At 53.6% G+C, this 20,111-nt stretch overlaps 1 protein-coding gene across 3 annotated transcripts; it reads left to right on the top strand.

The window, feature by feature from the left end:
* Positions 1 to 20: 20 nt before the first annotated feature.
* NDOR1 (NADPH dependent diflavin oxidoreductase 1) lies at positions 21 to 17,828 on the top strand. 3 transcript variants are annotated; one of them, XM_062590988.1, is made up of 15 exons: positions 21 to 49; positions 1,682 to 1,816; positions 2,307 to 2,384; positions 2,915 to 3,012; positions 3,818 to 3,916; positions 4,373 to 4,474; positions 5,005 to 5,211; positions 5,830 to 5,951; positions 7,779 to 7,999; positions 8,372 to 8,479; positions 9,372 to 9,486; positions 10,504 to 10,650; positions 11,379 to 11,497; positions 13,940 to 14,034; positions 17,603 to 17,828. In XM_062590988.1, exons 2-15 carry the CDS (start codon positions 1,682 to 1,684, stop codon positions 17,745 to 17,747), a joined length of 1,791 nt encoding a protein of 596 aa, XP_062446972.1. In that variant the 5' UTR covers positions 21 to 49; the 3' UTR covers positions 17,748 to 17,828. The 3 variants fall into 3 exon arrangements, with proteins under 3 accessions (XP_062446972.1, XP_062446971.1, XP_062446973.1); XM_062590987.1 differs by lacking the exon at positions 21 to 49 and adding an exon at positions 766 to 895; XM_062590989.1 differs by lacking the exons at positions 21 to 49; positions 13,940 to 14,034; positions 17,603 to 17,828 and adding an exon at positions 766 to 895 and having other exon boundaries at positions 10,504 to 10,817; positions 11,379 to 11,454.
* The last annotated feature ends 2,283 nt before the right edge of the window (positions 17,829 to 20,111 follow it).

The raw sequence follows: 20,111 nt of genomic DNA on the forward strand, positions 1-20,111 counted from the left end.
GGCTGATGACGTCGGCGGAAGCGGCGGCAGCCGCGGCGCCGGGCGCACGGTGGGTGCTGCGGCCCCCGAGGCGCCGCTGCCGCCGCCGCGGTTCGCGCTCTTCTCGCAGCCTCCTGGCCCCGTGGTGCGGGGCCGTGGGAGGCGCTGCCGGGGCCCCGCCGGGTCTGCCGCGGGCCTCGCCGTCCCTCCCCCGCCTCCCGCTGCCTCTCCGCCCCGAGGGCCGGCACCAGGGGCCCTCCTTCCCCGGGGACGTCCCTTCCCTTCCCTCGGGGCCTCCCGTCCCCAGGGGCCTCCCCGAGGTGCCCGTCCTGAGGGTGCCGCCTCTCCCCGGGGCGCCCTTTACCTCGGTGGTGCCTCTTCCCTCGGTGCTGCGCTCCCCTTCCTCGGGGTGCCCCATCCCTCGGTGCCCCCCCCTCGTTCCCCGGGGTGCCCCTTCTCCCGTCCCCTGGGCCCGCGGGAGCCTCCAGGTGGAGTGACGGGTGGCCGAGGCTGCCGTGGGGCTCCCCAGCCTGGGACCATCACCCTGTGGCAGCAGCCCCCTGTGCGGGGTGGCCTCCATGTCCCGGGGGGCTGGGAGCTGGCTCGGGCCCCTGCCCCTGTGTGCACTAGTTGTTCACGGCAGCATCTACTGCCTGCTGCGAAGGGCAGCGCCCCAAGGGACCCCAAAGGCAGGGCAGTGGGGGAGCTGCCTCTGCTCAGCGAGTCGTTGTGTCAGGGAGTGCGACTGGGTGGATGAGCAAATAGTCTTGTTCCTGGAGCTGAGCAAGCAGCGTATGTGTCCAGAACGGCACATGGGTTGTGCCAGCTCTTCTGGAAAAATCTACTTGGCTCTGGGCAAGGGGAAAGTCCCTTGGAGCTGCAGCCCCTCTGTAGGAATTGGTGTTTAGAAAGGCTGGTAATGTTCCCTCAGTTTTTATCAGTAGCTTTTCTAAGAGTAGAACACATTCCCTGTAGGGATGCTGTAAATTTACAGCTCTAGTATCCAACTGGGTGGATTTCCTGTGTGCTGTGATTTCCAGTAATATCTAGGGGCCTTGCTGCTGGAGGAGAGCAGCACAGGAGGCCATCTTCTCCTGCAGTGGAGAGCACTGTGTCTTTAGTCAAACTTTTCTGTGTTGCTGAGCTCCTAGGCTCACCTCCTACCTGCCTCACCTCCTCGAGTGGCAGTTCTCACAGCATTAGGGGAAAATGTGTTAAAATGGGAAACATGGAAAGACTGATTCCAGAGATGTGCTAACCAAGGTGGAGAGGCCAGCTAAAATGAGCTAGAATATGAATCGCTGTCCCTGGGTTTTATACCTCTACGTCAGTCCTCTCCCTTTGCCTTGGCAGTAAGGGTGAGGAGTGCAGTACTGTCAGTGCTGCTCCTACAGACAAGGATTCTGCAGTGAAGATGGTGTCACTCACTCAGCGTTGTCTGAGGTTGGAAAGAAAGACTAGGAGCCTTGAACCATGACACTTTCATTGAGCTATTAGACTGTCTCTGTCTGTGTTGTTTGCCAAAGTATGCGGTGTCATTCCCCCAAAGTACACTTGAACAAAAAGCTACCAGAACTGCTTTGAAGCGTGAGTAGGTTTTAAGGTGATTCCCAGCCCAGAGCAGAGAGCAGGTCCAGCCTTGCCTTGCCTTGCCTTGTCTTGCCTTGCCTCTTGGTGATTTCTTTGGTTCTTTCTCCTTCAGATGGCAGAACGAAAACTCCTCATTCTTTTTGGCAGCCAGACTGGGACAGCTGAAGACACAGCTGAGAGAATTGGCAGAGAAGCCAAACGACGCCACTTTCAGTGCAGAGTGGAGGCACTGGACAGCTATGATGTGGTGAGTGGTGAGCAAGGAGCTGCTCCAGGCAGTTCTAGTCTTGCTCCATCTCTACTAATCCCATTTCTAGAGCTCAGGCATCCCCCAACCTTACTATGACCTCTTATATTTCATCAGATCATGGCTGTGTGCCCTCTGTGAGGGCAGTTTGTGCTTAACTCAGCTTAAAATGTGAAAGCTAAGCAGTGGCTCTTGGGATAGAATCACTGTTAAATTACAGATGCCCAGCCTTATCCTGAGTTTCATCAGGCCCAGTTCCTGCAAGGCAAGGAGCACCAAGGAGCTGTTGCTGCAGGCAGCATATATAGGGAACAGATGATGCTGCAGTAGTGTTAGAAGAGGATGTGCCACACGACGCTGTGGGTTTATGCCAAGTGTGGCCTGTCCATGACCTGAATCTTATGTGAGCAGCTGGGTCTGGTTGGCTAGGGGCATGTGTTTGTAGGCTACTGAACTAAGCACGCCTTTCTATGCTTGTCTGTGCCCACAGGCAAACCTCATCAATGAGCTGTTGGTGGTATTTGTGTGTGCAACTACTGGCCAGGGCGACCCACCTGACAACATGAAGGTAGGGTACATTCCAGTCTATGTTGCTTTTATGTGTCTGGTCCTATGACTGGCTTTACTCTTCTGAGCAGCTTGAATTATGGATTTTTTGGAGCTGGAGGCTTTGAAGTAACACCAGTCATCCTGCAGGATAGCATCAAGTAGATGTTTGCTCACTGAATGGGGCTGAGAGGCATCTCATGTAACTGATGGAACGTGAACAGGAAAGCGGGTGAGATTTCAGCAACTTAAAAGCTGAGAGGGGCTGCTGCTTTAGCAAGAGACTCAGATTTGTGGAGACCTCACAGAGCATCATCTTTCTGGCAGGAAGCACTAGCAGCTAGCTTCAGGGATTGCTTTCATAAAATAAGGTGCTCTAAGATTACAGCTGCTGACTGAACAGACATACTCAGCAAAGGAAGCTGCCAGGCTCTGCTCCCTGCCCTGTCAGGACTCAGCAGGAGGGACCCTGTGGAGGAATGGAAATGGGGGTCGCTGAGGGAAGGTGTCCTTGCTGCAGCAGTGTGACTCCCCAGCCATGCTCCTTTATAGATGTTCTGGCGGTTTCTGTTCCGGAAGAACCTGCCACCCAGTTCCTTGTGCCAGATGGACTATGCTGTGCTGGGCCTCGGAGACTCCTCTTATCCCAAGTAAGCAGATCTCCTTGGCTCTCTGCTTACACTGCAACAGCAGCTCCTTGGAATTGGGGCTGTGAGCAAGACCAGAGTGCCTAGGGAACAGAGCAGGCAGAGGGAGACGAAAAAGTGACTCTAGAGCAGCAATTTGAACAAGGTGAAATTTCCACCATCCTTAAAAATCTTTGCCCTGTGAGTCCATGTCCCTGCTAGCCCCCAAGAAATTGGACTGCTGCCTGTTTTTCTCCTCCCAGCCTCCTCAAGCAGACACTTTTCTGGAGTGTCTCAGACACTGCTGGCCAGCCAGGTATTACAGTCATGCCTTACTTTCTCTGTATCCTAAGAAAGCCTACGCACAGTAGTTTCTGTGGGCCCAGCTAACCAGAGTCACCAAACAGTTTTAAATGGCATCCCGAAAGATTGCTCCTGTGTGCTCTGCAGGGCTGCTGTGAAGTGGGACAGGAGTGCAGTTGAGCGCTGCAGTAGAGTGGGCTAGAGAGGGTAGAGAGAAGGAAGTATTTTTTTGTCTGGGGCGCAAGCTGCCCTGAAAGGAAGCTGGACCCTGCTTCAGTCCTCCTGCTCAAGTCCTGAGGAGTCTGTTCTGCCCAGCAAGTGACAGTCAGCTACTTCTCTGAGCTGTTCCTGGCATGGGCTGGGCTGGGCAGGGCATAGAGCCAGCTCGTGTATGCTGCAACTGGCTGAACCTGCCTGTGCACTGCTCGAGCATGGTCCTGGGAGCATGTGTGGGCTCGTGTAACCGATGTCTACTGTCCTGTTGGAGGAGTGCTGCCCACTACAGCTGCAATTATTCTTTGCTCAGGTTTAATTTTGTTGCGAAGAAGCTGCACAAACGGGTGCTACAGCTTGGGGGCAGCCCTCTGTTGCCAGTGGCACTGGGAGATGACCAGCATGATTTGGGGTAAGAGCCTGATGTGGACAGATGGCAGGAGGGAGAGCCTTGGGTCACGTGTCAGAAGCTGTATTTGGGTTTGGGGTGTCAGTGACTGCAACTGCATGCTCTCAGTGGGTCAGCTGTTCTGTTCAGATGTCAGTGGTTGTGCCCCAGAGGGCAGGTGAGTGCTGAGAGCAACTGAGAGACACGTTTCCTCATCTGAATCTGGAAGAGGAACAGCATGGAGTTACTGCCTGTGCTGGTAAAAGGGAGCAGGAGCAGGTTTTCCTGAGGGGCGGTCTGGCATTGTCCATGTGCAGTGGGAAACATCAGGCTGGCAGGATGAGGGTGTAGAGCCATAGTGGCACATGACACCGCAGTGCCCTTCAGCTTCGGTGCAGGCTGCGGGGGTAACAGCCTTTGAGCTTGGAGAGCTGGTGGGAGAATCACAGCTCTGGTGCAGCCTGGATTTCCCCCTTGCAGATCAGATGCAGTGGTTGATCCATGGCTCGTGGACTTATGGGACAAGATCCTTTCCTTGTACCCTCTCCCTCCTGGTCTTGAGATCATCAGTCCAGATGTGCGGTGAGTGCAGAGGGTGAGCAGAGAGTATCGACAGCTTTCCAGCCCCACTAGGAGCTGGCTGGTGTGGAATACCCTGCTTCCTTGGCTGATCCCTGGGGTGGAGGTATGCTCTGCTTTCACAAGGAAACCTCCCCGCACAGCTGCCAGTGTCTCAGTTATCCCTTAGACTTTGGCCTTGGATGGTCTGTCTTCTCCATCTAGGTGCCCTTGGTGTGTGCTAGCTGCCCTGGCAGGGTTCTGCTCACCTCACTGTCCTGATATGCCCCTGTGCTTGGCAAACTTGTGGAGACCGGCCGGCCAGCCTAGGTCTGCCTGCTGTGATGCCTTCAGGATTGCCTGTCTCCTTCTCCTGGCAGTCTGGCTGGGCTATGTTCTCTTACCCCATGTCAGCTTCAAGGGTCAGCGACCATGGGTGTGGTGGATATTGTGGGATACTTCAAGTCCTCTGCCTGGCACTGGCCTCTGGGACTAAGGCAGCAGAGGAGCTATGGCATGGAGGTAACTGTGTTGCACTGCTGTCTTCCCCACAGCCTGCCCCCAAAGTACACCCTGCACTACCTGGCTGAGGACTCCTCATGCTCTGATGGTGGCCTGCTCCAACCAAGAGCACCCAGGGCTGTTCCCACGGAACTACATCCCTTTGCTGCTCGGATGGTGTCCAATCAGCGGGTCACAGCAGAATCCCATTTCCAGGATGTCCGGCTCATTGAGTTTGATGTTACAGGCTCAGGAATCACGTGAGCATTTTCCTGGCTCCCCCAAGCTTTGCTGTGTGGGAAGCTGCTTCCTCTTGCCATAGCTTGATGCAGAAGCTGTGCTGTCCTTCCCTGCTGATCTTTGGGGTCCTGGCCTTGCAGGGTGTCTGGCTGGCCTGAAGTGCTTGCTTGTTCTGTCTGTTTGTGTTTGGCTTTCTGCATCTCTCCTGGCTGTTCCAGGTCCCTTGGCCTCTGCAGGACCCCTCTGGCCCTTTTGTTAAGGGGGATAATTCACTGCCTCCCAACCTGCCACAGGTCTGCGTTCACACTACCATTGTGAAGGAGAGTCAGGTGTCTCATAGCTTCCTTTCCCTTCTACTCGCCTCCTTCAGCAATGTCCAAGGCTGCAGCCTAGTTTCCGCGGTCGTATCCCTACTGCACTGCCTATCCTCATGACAAAGTCAGGGCATGGTGGGCTGTATGACACGGTGTGGGCTGTACCCATGGGCCAGCTCTCTCTGCCTTGTCAAGTCAGAGCATAATGTTATTGACACTGCGTTTTTGTCTAAGTGGCCTCTGGTGGATACTGGTCAGGATCCCAGTGCTCTGCCCATGGGCCTGCCCTGTGGCTGCGCTGAACAGACCCTGCTGTATTTGCAGGTTCAGCGCAGGAGACGTGGTGATGATCCAGCCCCAGAACTCCCCTGAAGATGTGCAGCAGTTCTGCCAACTCCTACGCCTGGATCCAGACAGATACTTTGTGCTGAAGCCCTCAGAGCCTGGTAGGTCCTTCCAGCTGCTCCTTTCCCTTCCTACTAGGATGGGGCAGCCCACTGAGCTCTGACCCTGCCTGGAGCTCTGCTTTTCCTTTGCGTTAGACCTCATAGATGAGGAGTTGGGAGTGACTGATAGGTACAGGACATCTGCTTGTCTTGCTATGCTGAGGGTCTCCTTTCCTCACAGATTTTCTCTGTGTGGATCCTACATTAGGGCCGATGTGGTTCAAGGAAGGAACCTAGCTGTGTCTGGGCTGCACCCATGCCTTGTTTCTCCACATCCCCCAGCATGAAGGCCTCTGTTTTTCCTGGCCAAGAACCAAGCTGGGTTGCTCAGATTGCTGTCCTGTACCTGTGGTTCCTTGCTCTGGGTTTGTCAGTGTCCCCACTAAAAACATACCCCAGAGACCTACTGCAGTTACTTCTGCCACCACAAACTGGCACCAACAACTGGAGAAACCCTTCGGAGACACTCACAACACCCTTGCCAGGCACTACCATCTGCCTAATGCCCAGGGGAGACTTCTCTCCCAAGTGTGCATCCTCTCCATGGTCAGAGCACTGTCCAGATTGACTGGGAAATGGGATCCCACAGAGATCACAAAGAATTGAAGATGGCAGGAAGAAAGTGACTCACCGTGATATCTGCTGGAAAACTTCATTCATTTTCCTCAGCTCATGAGGCTCTGACCTGTGTTCTGATAAGCTCCTTCATTTTCTGATTGCCTCCAGGAATGGGGGAACACAGCAGTCACCTTTGGCATCAAACTCTTTTTGCCCACACAGGGAGAGCACATGAATCACTTGATATCAGTCTCTTTGGTGTGGTCTGTACCAAGAAAGGAGAAGGCCTGGACCTTGCAGAGGACACATCATAATCACCTCTCCTCTGCTTGATGCCAGCTCAAGCTGGACAGTGCTGTGAGGACCCTCTGATGGCTTCTGTGGCCCAGGAAGTGTCCAAGCCACCATGATAGAAAAAGACCTCTCTGTCTCCAAGATGCCAGAGCTTCACTCACATTGTCTCTGAACATTCTTGATCCTGATCTGTCCCAACATTGCTCCTCTGGCATTTTGCCCCACCTGCAGGGATCTGTTTCTCCTGAGGGATCACAGATCTTGATTCATGCATCTCCAGATGGGTATGGAATCCATCACGTTATAAAACATGTTGGCACATTAGTTTGGTTTAATTAGTCAGATGTCAAAATCATGAGAGCAATTCTTCAATCCTCTTTTAGGTAGCAGTGCCCAGGGCTCATTTCATCGTTCCTTTCCTAATGTCCGCTGCTGCATGTAGCATGCATACAATTTACAGCAGACATCTGCTACTTAACCTACAGTGACTAACCTTTTCCGACAGTGTGACTTCCATTCCCTCTTCCTCTCTCTCATGTCCAACAGTGCTGGAATTTTGGCCTAGCAAGCAAACCGAAGAGGAGTTCAAGCTGTTCCTCATATTCTTGAGGGAAATAGGAGACAAGGACAGGTCTAACACACAGGACACTGATAGTTATTTCCACTGCAGTGTATGTGGGCAAGGTGGGACCTGTATAGATGAGGCACTGTCCAGACGCACTCACATGCAGTGAAGGACTGCTCCCTGCTCAGCCCTGCTGGATTTCTCTGTCGCAAGCCAGTGGGCTTGCAGGGATGGCAGAGGTTAGTCGGCTCCACTACTTCCTTCACATGATGTGGAGGTGCTTCTAAACAGCAGGGCTGCCCTTTCGGCACCAAGGGAGTAGCAGAGCCTACAGGGGCAGCAGGCAGGTGGTGCTCAGATGTCCTGCTTGGGTGGTGGCCCTGACCTCTCCCTGCTGCTTTGCCTTGCAGGCACAGCCCTCCCTGCCCTGTTGCCACAGCCCTGCACTATCCAGCAGCTGGTTACCCATTACCTTGACATCTCCTGCGTGCCCCGCCGCTCCTTCTTCCAGCTCTTGTCCTCCTTCTCTCCGAATGAACTGGAGCGGGAGAAGCTGCAGGAGTTCAGCTCTGCACAGGGCCAGGAAGAGCTGTACAGCTACTGTAACCGGCCCCGCAGGACCACTCTTGAGGTAGGACTGGAGGAGCATGGCAAGCCTACACAATGAGAACTGTGTCTTGGCATAAAGCACCAAGATGTTTATTGACTGAGGAATTTACTTCACCTGTTTTCTGAAATTTCTGCTGATTGCTACTGGTGGTTAAGACCTGCTTCAAATCCTTGGGCTCTGGTATGTCCTGTGCTGCAGCCTGGGGACTGGTGTGTGCAGGACTCTGGGGACAAGTGGAGGGTATTGGGTGGTAGGTTGGAGCTTGGAAGCACCTGGTGTGATGCTTTCAGTCAAATGGCATGGGCAGTGTGGGAAAGCAGTGGAAGGGAGCCTTTGCCACTCTGAAGAGCAGGCAGGGCTGCTCCAATTGTCATGTCTGCTTGGCTTTGCCAGACCCTTTGGGATTTCCCTCACACCACATGCGCCATTCCACCTGAGTATCTGCTGGACCTCATTCCTCGTATCAGACCTCGCGCCTTCTCCATCGCTTCCTCTATGCTGGTAAGAGCTCAGTCATTCTAGATCTAATGTGAGGCACTGAACTGAGGTCCTGGCAGGCCCTGGCCTAGCAGCTTGTGATATGCGTGCTGCAGATGTTGATGATATGCTCCCAGACCCGTAGTACACCCAAACACGTGCTCTGCTGTGAGCCTACAGCATGCTGACATGCTGGATGTTAACCTGTGTGCCCTGGCCAGCCTCTTACTTAGGGCATTTGCCCTTCTGCAGCCCTACAAGTGCTGGGGGCTGGCACGGCATGCTGCAGAGGTCCTTGTCCTGTGGAGCTGTGGGATGCAGCACCACAGAGGCTGGGAGCATCCCTTCACAATCTGGACATGGGAAGTGGGGTCATGTTGTTTTCTGCTGCTGCCAGCAGGTGGCAGGGGGCCTGACCCGGGTGGCTTAGGAGACATCAACCCAAGCACCTGCTGTGTTCCCTCCCCAGAGGTCTCTTGGGTTGGACTGTCTCTGCCTGCCTTACCAGCTGTGCAGAACAATCCTGCAACAGTGCTTCTCTGGGAAAGCCTCTTTCCCCATTGGAAAGGCTTGGGGCAGGGATGAACCCAGTTATGTATCCAAGCAGTCGTTTCAGGTTAGGTTCCTGGTCAGAGATGGGCACAGGATCTGTTCCTGGAAGAGTCGCTGGACTTTTCCTACAGCACTATGCCTGTTCCACTCCTCCTGGACCTGCTCTCTGCCTGCAGGCAAACGCCTGTCTCCAATGGTTGGTGATGTGTGAGAAGTAGTCTTCCATCCGGGGATCCTTTTTGGCCATGAATTCTTGTCACTCTGGAGTTCTGCTGTAGCCTGTTGTGGGTTTTTTGAGGTTTTTTTTGTTATTATTATTTTTGTCCTGAATGTCTCATTTCTCATGATTCCTGTCTGCACACAGGCTCACCCCAACCGGATTCAGATCCTTATGGCAGTAGTGCAGTACAAGACGCGGCTCAGCAAACCCCGTCGTGGTCTCTGCTCTACTTGGTTGGCTTCTCTCAACCCACAACATGGTAAAAAATTGCTTGGACTCTGTGGATGGCTCTGTGCACTGCCACAAAGCACATTGCTGATCCCATGATACCATGGTGGAGCTCTGTGTGCATTAACCATGCACCAAAGCTGCCTGGACCTTAGGTGAAGTACCACTGCTGAATGGAGCTGGAGCAAAACAGCTGAGCAGGACAGCTGAACTCACAGTTGCTGTCCTTCTTCTCTGCTCCCATGCTCTTCAGAGAACAGTATGTCTGTGCTTCTCCCCAGCCTGCCCTGAGCACCCTGCATTCCTGGTTTTCTCCCACCTGCTTGACCCTCCTGCTCCCAATGCCAGTGCACCTTGCTGTCCCCCCAGATGGCTGCTTCTGGCATCCTGGAGCTGGAAATGTTCTAGTTGCTGGACACCTCCAACCCCATAGCACTAGTTCTATGAAGAATGCTGATTCCTTTGAGCACGTCTGTCCTGCCCCACTAAGCCTCTGTGTGCTGCTCTAATCAAAACCCCTGCAGCTGGGTTCCCTAGCAAGTGCGGTAAGCTCATAGGGTCTTCCTGCTACAGGACAGCAGAAGATTCCTCTGTGTGTCTCCAGAGCATGACTGGCTCTTCTCAGAGTACCCAGATGGGTATCTTCACCTCTCCTCTGTCTCCCTTACATAATAGCCAAGTAGAGATTGCTGCTTACTTTCTCCGCTGTCTTTCATGGTACCCAGTTTCTATATGAGACTAAGCCCAAGTGCTGTGGCACTTTTGCCTTGCTCTGTGATTCACTTAAGTACTTTGAAGAGTGACAAAGCATTTGCTGGGACAACCGAAAGGCTTTTCACACACACATAGTGTAGTGTAGCACCATGAGTGCCTTGGGCCTGGGGTGATGTTAAGCCAGGCACAGTCCGTATTTCCAGAGCGTTGTGGAATAGCTGAAGTCTGGCGTAGCTTTGGGTTGGCCTAGGCAGTGCCCTCTCGGGATGTGTTATGGGTGGTTTATGGATGCAGTGGTCATAGATTGATGCTAGTCAGTCTGTTTGTTTTGCAGGAGATGTCCGGGTGCCTCTTTGGGTGAAGAAAGGAGGAATGAAGTTCCCAGCTGACCCTGACACTCCCGTGATCATGATTGGCCCTGGCACAGGAGTAGCACCCTTCCGAGCAGCAATACAAGAGCGTGTAGCACAGGGACGGAGAGGTGAGGCAGGATCCTTGGAGGGACTCCAGGCTGCCTCTTGCAACAGGCAGGTTTGTTCAATGTACAGAAAGGAAGGACTGGGGGCTCCTGAGGCTTTGGACAGACACAGGCTGTGCTGTGGTTAAGTGGGAGAAAGCTCAGCTCAACTGTAGCAGGACAGACCACAGGTATGTATGCTCTGGAGGAGGCAAGGACTAGAGCCTGGTGTGTGCGAGCTGTGAGTTATTCACAGGCTGTGTTGAAAGGCTGTCTCTTGGGTCAGGGTAGGACCTAGCATTCAGTTGCAAGCTCTGCAGATGCTCTTTCTTGACTCTCTAAGCAAAGAAGGGTTGTGGAGCTCATCTGCTGGACCAGGATTCGGTCCTTTGCTTGCCCTTGTCTCATCCTCCTTTCCCCCAGCTCAGCTGCAGGTCTCAGCAGGAAGCTGAGAATGGGCTAGCAGAGATGAACATGCAGCTCTGAGGCTGGCTGTACCCACTCTACCTACCCCATGACTCTTGCTTCCCCCTCTCACAGGGGACCTAAGATTGCTACAGGCCACCTGGCTTTGAGTTCATGTGATTTTTGAATCCTCCTGGCTCTTCCCTGGCCAGGGCTATCAGCCAGAAATGTTAGGTCAGCGCTGGCCTTGGGGCTCTGCCTATGGGTGCTGTGGGCACCACCATTCCCTAGCCCTCATGGGGCATGCAGTCTGTCACAGCGTGGTCCTTTTGATCTGCTCTCCACAGGAAACTGCTTATTCTTTGGCTGCCGACAGAAATCCAAGGACTTCTACTGCCAGTTGGAGTGGGAAGAGCTGGTGACGAAGAGCTTCCTGATGCTTTTTACAGCCTTCTCCAGGGACCAGGTTAGTTCCTGGAGGAGGGGAGTGTACATGGAAGTGGCCTAGGTGGCACTGACAGGGCCCTGCCAATGTTCCTGGGCTCCTGTGCCCATTGGCACGGCCTGCAGAGGGCCTGCTGGGATGGCATAGTGGTCATCACACTCCCTCGTGCTACCGTGGTCCTGCTGTGGTGCAAGCCGGGGATCCCCACCAGGAGCACAGAGCCACTGCCCAGCCAGGCACAAGCAGGCTGAGTTGAACTGGGAAGGTCACTGGGACAGGCTGGCAAGCGCCGGAGCAGATAGAGTGTTAGTCAGCTTTGTTTGGCTGGAACACGTGAGTGATAAAAGGCTCCCAAGCCTCCCAGGAGGGGTCACCAGACAATACCCTTTTTCTATTGAATGCCACCCTCCCAACTGCATCCCTCTGAGCACTGGCTGAAGTCGAGCAGCTTGACCTCCTGCCCCAGCCCTCAATACTTCCATGCTAGCTCTCCCCAGCCATTCAGGAGAAAGCTCCCCAGAGGTAAGAGCACCCCAGCACCTCAGCCCCTCACTTTACTCTTTCTCTTCTTTCCTAGGCTGTATTTCCAATAGACAGCTCTCCCTCAGCCTTTCTTCCCTCAAGCTGCAGGGTTTTTTCTGCTGCTGGAGAGGCTCAGTGAGCTGGGATTTTTTTGTTTCACTGCTTAGCCCTCTGCTGCTGCTACTTAGATCTGCAGAGCAGCCCCAGAGCCGTCTCTTGCCCTCACAAACTCTAGAGGGGCAGGATGCGTGTGTCTGTGTCTCCTAGCCTTCCTGCTTTGGCTGCTTCATGGGGCAATGCTGCTTGTCATGAGGGTCTTTTGCTATGGAGTCCTTGCAGTACTGCACAGGAAGTGAGTGGGAGTGCAGCCCCATAGCAGTAGTGAATGCTGTAGGCCTTGTACCTGCAGTTCTGGGAGATGCCACAGGTATTAAGCCGTAGAGTACTTCTTTTCAAAGAGCCTAGCAGGAGCTGTGATGCTCCATAGCTGAGCAGGCTTCCCTTCTTCTCTCTGTAAGGTCGCCTCTGTAGTGACCTTCTGTCACATCACTTCTGCCCCAGTGGTGTAGACTGATCCCTGCCTAATACGACTGTCGCTAATTCTCAGCAGGATGCATTGGGGTTTAGCTGAGACGCTGTGACCGGGGTTTGTCATCTGGGATGCTGTGGTTTCCAGGTAGCTGCAGGTCATCTAAGGACCTGCTTAGAGCCCCAGCCTCATTGGCAGAGTCTCTGTCAGCACTTAGCTTATTAATGCTAATGATTCTGAAGCTGAGCTGCTGTCTGGGTGTATTGGTGCTTGCAATGGGCTTGCTTACCTCCTCCAGCTCCTGTCACTGGAGCTGGATCAGTAGAGCTGTGCTTGGGGGTGGCCTGGCTCTGTCCTTCTACAACATAACTACTGTAGCTGAGTGGGACTAGCTGACTATGTGGTGACCAGTTCTTGTGACAGCCAAGGTTGAAGGCTGTTTGGAGTGTTGCCCACACACACCTCTGGATTAGCTTGTGGAGCCTGAAACCCAGCAAGAGCCTTTTTGCCTTTAAGGCTAGATAGGAGGGAGGAGGACATGGGGTGGAGGCTGTTCTTGCAGCTCAGCTCACCACTTTTCAGAGTCTGGCATGGTGGGTTATGCAGCAGAAGGCCTGGCTTGCATCACAGTGTCACCTTTGTCACAGAGGAGCCGTCCAGGCCAGCACTGAGTGCAAGCACGTTAGCAATGGTGTTCCTCTTGGGCAGAAGCCAGGGCTGTGGGCAGTTGGTTGGATACTTAAGGTCTTGTGGTTTAACCATTTGGGAACTTCCCTCAGCTGGTCCGTACTATGCCAGAAGCCTCTTATATCCAGTCTCTAACCACAATGAGGGGGCAAGGAATGGAACTGAGGCTGTTCCTTGAGGCTTCCTGCCCTTTAAAGCCCTTTCAGACCTCCCACTAGTGCCAAGGCTGGGACCAACATCAAAAAGGTTCACAGGAGGATCTCCGCACCCTTGTGCAGCCCTGGTGCAGAGAGCCACAGAGCCTGAGTGATTCTTTCGATGCTGGGAGAGGAGAGGAGCACTCCTGGAGATACCCTGATTCATAGCCTTGCAAACCCCTGCTGTTCGCTGGAGTTGGCAGCAGACAGGGAGCAGTGAAGTGATCTCTCTTCCAGCAACCGTTCAGGTGGCTTTCCCCACCAAAGCGCCCACCGCTGTACCCATCTTCTGCTGACTTGTCCCAGGGCACCTGCCTGGGGGCTTCAGGATGCCCTATGTGCAGGAGAATTGATTCAGCTGCTTCTCTGAGCATCTAGTGCCCCCTGCTCTCCGAAAGGTCTATATTTCCTCGAACTCTTGGAAACGGCCCCTGGGAACAACTGGGCCATGCTGCAAGGGCCAGGCAGGCATGTAGGTGACAAGGATGCTACTGGGGCTGGTAGATTCAGCACTGTGTTTCTCTGCAGGAGGAGAAGGTGTATGTTCAGCACCGTATCCGAGAGAACCGAAAGCTGGTGTGGGAGCTGCTGAGCAGCAGGAATGCCCACATCTACCTGGCTGGGTAAGTATGTGCCTTGGGAGCACAGGTCTCCCCACAGGAACTGCACATCACTTAGACCCTGGGAGCCTTTCAGTATCCCACCTCCTAGGATAGAGCTGTGCAGCCTCCAGAACAAGCACTCCCCTAACCTCTGCAGTCCTCTGTGGGGCTACAAGGCCCTGCTCCCATCAACGTGGACCTGCAGAGCCCTGGACATGGCTGTTCCTGCAGTCACACTGGTTGTAGCTGCACCACGTTCAGCCAGGGTGTCTTACAAATAGGATTGGAGTGATCACTGGGGTGCGTCTGAAAGCTGGGGACAGTGGTTCTGGTGTGAAAATGAGTGTCATGGATGAAGCTGTAGCACGAAAGGTTGGAGCTGATTGCTAAGACCCTGAGGGCTGCTGCTTGGCACATGGTAACTGAAGAGGCTCAGGGTGAGAGGCAGAGTATCATTCAGATTATAGACTCCCTGGCTTCTGACCCATGGCAGGTGTGAATGTGAGAGAGCTGGGGCCGCTCTTCGTACAGACCCTGTCTAGCAGTGCTTAGTGAAACTGGAGCAAAAGCTTGTGCGGTTCCTGTGGCTGCTCAGGTGAGCAGGAGGCTTTCAAAGTGGTATGCAGTCAGGGCCTGCTCTTCTATGCTGTGGCTTTTGAGCAATAGCTTTGGGGATCTTTGGCACATCCTGGCTGTCTCTTAGCACTTGAGACTGCCTTCCCGGGGCAGGTCTGGACAAGCGGCTTTAAACCGCAGCCTGCCTCCCTTGAGAACATAGTCATTTGCTAAATGCTTTACTTCTACCTTGTGCTCATTTAAAATGTCCAACTGTTGTCCAAGAAGTGGTGTCTGGCTGTTTGACTGGGAGCAGTCAGAGGCAGAAGACCTGCAGCATCATACTTGACTCTGTGACTGCTTCACTGGACAATTCCTTTAATGCATCTGCCTTAGTCCCTGCCAGTATGGTGGAGAGGAAGCCTGCTTGCCTGTTGCCCAGGGCATGGCCACATAGTAGTGAAATGCTTTGGGCTCCTTGAGCTGGCGAGAAGCAGGGAATAATGTTTGTCCTGCACCTCTGTGACCTGGAAAACACTGTGCAAACCCCAAGCTCTGCCTTGCTGTCAACATGAACAGTTAATTGCAGGAGGCTTTTTCCTGCTTTGTCCCGCATGAGAACATGAACTTCCCTGCTGCCTTGCAGAGAGAGTCTGGCCTTACTGCATTCCTGGGAGAAGGAGGTTTTTTGTTTACTACCCAGGAAGTGAGAAGGCCAGGCTGCCATCTGCTCAGTAACTCACTCCTGTGCTGCTACTTGGTCTGACATACCTCGTTGCTTTGTGGGGTCTTCTAGAGGGCCTTATCCCAAACCTGTAATTCCTACATTTAGATCTGGGGTTCAGGTTTCCTTTTCTCCATCAAGATGCACTGAGGACAACATGCGAGGGTTGTACCTCCACCAACAGCCCATGTGCCAGTTGATTGGGCGCCCAAGCATGGTGTCCTGATGTTGCGCAGACCCATAGGACTGCCAGTCCAAATTCCCTGGCAGTCGGACAACCCTTTTCCATGCTGTTTGCTACTTTCTGGTGCTGAATGCTGGAGATGCTCTGGGATCTGCCAAGGAATTTGAAATGATTCTTCTTTCTCAGAGTCTTGAAAAGAGCAGAGGTTACATGACTTCTATTCTTTCATGATTTTGGAGTAGCCATGAGGATGGTATCTCTGGTGTCAAGGTTACCCTTAGACCCAGCTCATTGGCCAACAGTCTTTGTCCCTGGCACTGGGGTGGCCCTCAGCCCTGATCAGGCAGATGGGATCTCAGAGCCTTGACGATCTCCCTTGCATGAACAGGCCATCCTGTTCCCAACAGACACTTTCCTACTCCTACTGAACAAATCATACCATTTGTAAAGATGCCCCGGTTTATGATAGTCCTGCTCTCTGGCCTGCAGACATCTGCTGTAAACTTCCAGTGGGCTGCTAGACTTTCACAGATTGCCAAATGGGAAGGTACAGGGGTAAAACTGAAAATACCTTTTTTTTTTTTTTTTTTTTTTTGCTAGAAATAGTATTCACAGGTTCAGCTGTGCCACGAGAAAGATGACAAAATTGAATCTTGGGCTGCATATTCCTGAGAAATAGCCCTGGACCATGTAGTGCAGTGTTCCTGTCTTCCCTAGGTCTTGCTGGCTGGGGCAGGATCTGGGGAGCCAGAGCTGTGTCTTCTCTTGAACTGTGCCCAGCTTATCTAGCCTATGGACTAAAGTATTAAAAATACATCTCTGTTTCTGCAAAAGATAGATATTTGACATGTTCTCCATTGCAAGCCCAGCTACATTGGCTGCTACTTGCATATAATGCCGACTCAGAAACAATACAACCCTTCTAGAAAAAGAAAACCTGCTTTCTGTGTATTTTGGTACATTAATCAGCTTCAGGTGCAAGTCAAAGTTCTGCCTTATTCTTGGGAAACAGCAAGGACTTTGCCAGGTGTTCATGCCAATTGAATCTGCCTGGGAATTTTTTCCTAGATGTTTTTTGTTGCACAGTCAGTCCATCAAAATGAAACTCTCTCCAGGAAAAGTCTGAATTTCTTGTTTCCCATAAGAAATAGCATTTGGAATTATTGAATCCCACTTGAGTATTTTCTACATGAGAACTCATGTTTGCTTCATTTCTTTTGTTTTTGAAGTTCGAACTGGCCTTGCTTACAATTGTCGACATCAGAACAAGTCATTTCAGGTTTACTGAGCCTGAAATGCTCAGTATTCAGGCTGAACCATTTCGATAGATTTCGAATGACTGCGTTCTTAGCCTGCTGCTTCCCAGCACTTTTTTTGTATTGGCTCAGAATCAGACATGTTTTCCGTTGAACCATGGGATGAAAGAATAGTTTCCTGCCCTCTTGCAGATAAATTATGACTTGTGCTTATTCCCTGTTTCAAATCACTCTGTGTCCATCTAATGATCTTGATGGAAAATGAAGCAAAATGTTGGTTGCCGTTAAGGCTAACAAACTAGGGTGCTCCTGGGTACCCAGGGATGGCTTGGGTACCCAGGCCACCTCTGAGTCTGCAAACGCCGACACTTAAAAACCACATATGGATAACGGCACCACTTTCTAGGGAGTAGTGCTAGCTGCCTTTTGAACCCTGTCAATTATTCAGGGCCAGGGAGCCAGTGTTGCAGGCTAAGGCAGGTTCCCCTTGCCCTGGTTCAGCGGCAACCTGTGTAGGCCAATGTGGGTGCTGGGAGTCTAGCTGTGGTGACACAGCTGCCTTGCCATGTACCTGGCTTGCAGCTTGAGCCAGTATTTGGAGCTGCATTTGGAGTATGCTGGAGCTGCTGCCTCACCTTGCTGGGGCTGCAGGGGTTGAATCCCAAAGCCCGAGGGCAGCAGAGTTGGAAGCAGCTGCCAGCCCAGCTCCACAGCTCTCCTGCCTTGCTCACAAGACGCGGCATCTAGAGCTGATCGCCCTGCTCCTCTGGCCTGCAGCAGACGGAGCTGTTCTCTGCGGAGCACTGGGGATGCTGAGGTAGCCCCAGTTTTCCTGCTTGCCCTACATCGCAACACTTGCTCTCTCCTCAGGAATGCCAAGCAGATGCCAGCAGCAGTGATTGAAGCCCTGCAGTCGGTGTTGCAATTGGAAGGTGGCCTGTCGCCCTCTGAAGCTGAAGAGTATTTCACAGCCCTGGAACGATCGCAGCGCTTCCAGTCTGAAACCTGGTCATAATCCTGGCTTCTAGCCCTTCCCCTTCCTCCCTGCGAGCTGTATGGGAGAGCCTGTGCCCAAATAAAGGAGCCAGAAAAATGATCTGCCTCAGGCATCATCCTTGGGCTGGGATTACCTGAGACAGGGGCCTGGCAGAGGGGGCAGATTTGCCCAACCAGCTTCTCCTTGATGGCTGCAGGGCTAGGATTTCCCTTGCCAACCTACTGGGCAGGGGAAACCCATCTGCCCACCAGGCTCAGTTGATTACTGCCAGCTATGCTGATAAACAGAGGGAATGGTGACACTTTCACTGAGGCCACAGTCCCCACAGGGTCACCATGTGCTGGATGTGGCTGATGCAGACACCAGGAGCCCTCATCCATCCCATCCCAGCAAGAGCTGAAAGTATTTCCTAAGAACTGCACCTCTCTGTTCAGATGGAGATGGTGGGAGAGGAAGGCCCAGCAAGATTCGGTATGGATAAAGTCCAGCTCCCCATGCCCTGACCCAACTGGGGTGGAGGCCAGAAGTCTCTGCAGTGGGATGCTTCTGGCTGATTCTTGTGTGGGACTGAGCTTCCTTCCTGGGTGCTCCAGCTCACAGAGTCCCTGTGCTGAGTGAACAGTACCCAGGGGCCTTGCTGGAGCTATGGCCTTTGTTTATGATAGGACCTAAAGGAAATGAGCTGTTGCTTGGGTGTCTCTCCACCCTTGTATTAATCATCAGCAACACTGCTTCCTGGAGGAGACTGCCTTGATAGACCTGTTCCCCCTGCCTCCACTCACTGAGGCCAGTGGGGACAGAGAGGAGGAGGAGGAAGGCTTCAATCCCTTTATCGCAGCTGCCTATTTGTCCTCCTGAGCCTGCTCGAAGCCGAAGTCTGAGCTCCCCAGTTACCAAGGACTCTTTCCATTTAGTTATCCTGTTCCCTGTGTTATCCTCAAGCTTTGTGAGCTGCTGCTTTGCTGGGCCCATCCTCTAGCTCATCCTGCTGACCAACATGAATGCTGCGCTCTTCCTTCCCTGGGGTGTCCTGCGTGCCAGAGCAGAAACTGCATAGCGTGGTGGTGGGTTGTCCCTCTGCTGGTCTCACCGTAGGTGCCCGCCTGTTCACTTTCCTGCAGCACAAGACAGCATGGATCTCTGCTTCCCTCTGCGCAGGCTGGCGGGCTCTGGGGCAGGGTACAGGCAACCACTTCCAGCCGGGGCTGGGTGAGCCAGCATCTGCCCAGCCCTTTCCCTTCCAGCCTCAGCGCCGTGAGCAATCCCGGCCCTTCCCCTGCTGCAGCCTGCCCCAGTGGGGCCGGTGCCACCACCTTCCTCACCCAGATCACCCAGCTCCTTGCTGCTGTGTAAATAGCAATTAGGGCCCTTGGAATGAGTCAGCCGGGGACGGTCCCTGGCAGGCTGGGAGCCGAGTGGGAGTGAGCTGGGACAGGAAGGGACAGTGGTGACATACCGTGCCCGTGACCCAGCCACTCTCCCACGCACCGGATCACAGGGTCCTGTGTGGGGCGAGCAGCGCTCCAGGGCATTGCTAGAGCTACGGCACTGGCAGATATTTTTCTCTGTAGCACCAAGAGCATGCAAGGTGTTCCCTGGGTCTCCCTCCACCCTGTTGCTTAGTCAGTGGTACCTTGCTGAAAGCAATTGCCTTGACAGGCCTGTTGCCCTCATGTCTGCAAACCTGCGCCAGGGTGAGCCAGGCTTCCCTGTGCCCCGCGGGGCTGGCTATAGGGCCAGCGCAGAGCTGGGATGCAGCATCTCCAGCTGCACCGAGCTGTGTTTTAGTCCTCATGCTGGTGACAGTGTCCCCTTGCATGCAGGCACGAAGCCAAGCTATGCTCTTCCCGCAGAGGCCTGCAAGCTGCTGGGGGCATCGGCTGGATGGCACATGGCTGGCAGAGATCACCAGCCTGGCGGGGGTGCTGGGGGAGAACTGGCCTCCCCCAAAAGCAGAAACCACCAAAACTACCCATAGAGTAAGGAAGCAATGGGATGGGAGTGACAGCAGGCAGGGTGAAGAAGCACCAGGTTTCATGGAGGGAAAGTGGGGTGGGAAGCCTGTGCTGGGGCAGCGGTGGGGGTCTGTCCTGGGTATGCCGTCCCACTGGCGGTGCAGGATCTGCGCCATCCCAGGGCAGCGTGGAGCCCGTGCTGGCCAGCAGTGTGGAGAGCGACGTCAGGTGTTTTCACTGCAGAGGTGTGCTCAATTTTCACTAATATGCTACAGAGGTGCCTAGGCAAGGGGGAAGAGGCGGTGAGTGGGGTCAGCTCCTCCCTGAGCTCCTGCGGGAGCTGATTGGTGCGGGCACAGGCCAGCTGCCCAGGGCTGCCTGCACTTGAGCTGCTTCCAGAAGCTGACAAACCAGACGGGCTGGAGTA

This window comes from Rhea pennata, chromosome 18 (genome assembly GCF_028389875.1).
Source record: "Rhea pennata isolate bPtePen1 chromosome 18, bPtePen1.pri, whole genome shotgun sequence".
Lineage (NCBI taxonomy): Eukaryota > Metazoa > Chordata > Aves > Rheiformes > Rheidae > Rhea > Rhea pennata.

Excerpts from the sequence above, each read along its gene's own strand:
- NDOR1 (XM_062590988.1), top strand. The coding sequence starts at position 1,682 with ATGGCAGAACGAAAACTCCTCATTCTTTTTGGCAGCCAGACTGGGACA. Across the intron at positions 2,385-2,914 it reads ACCCACCTGACAACATGAAG|ATGTTCTGGCGGTTTCTGTT; the intron begins GTAGGGTACATT and ends GCTCCTTTATAG. Across the intron at positions 8,480-9,371 it reads CCATCGCTTCCTCTATGCTG|GCTCACCCCAACCGGATTCA; the intron begins GTAAGAGCTCAG and ends GTCTGCACACAG.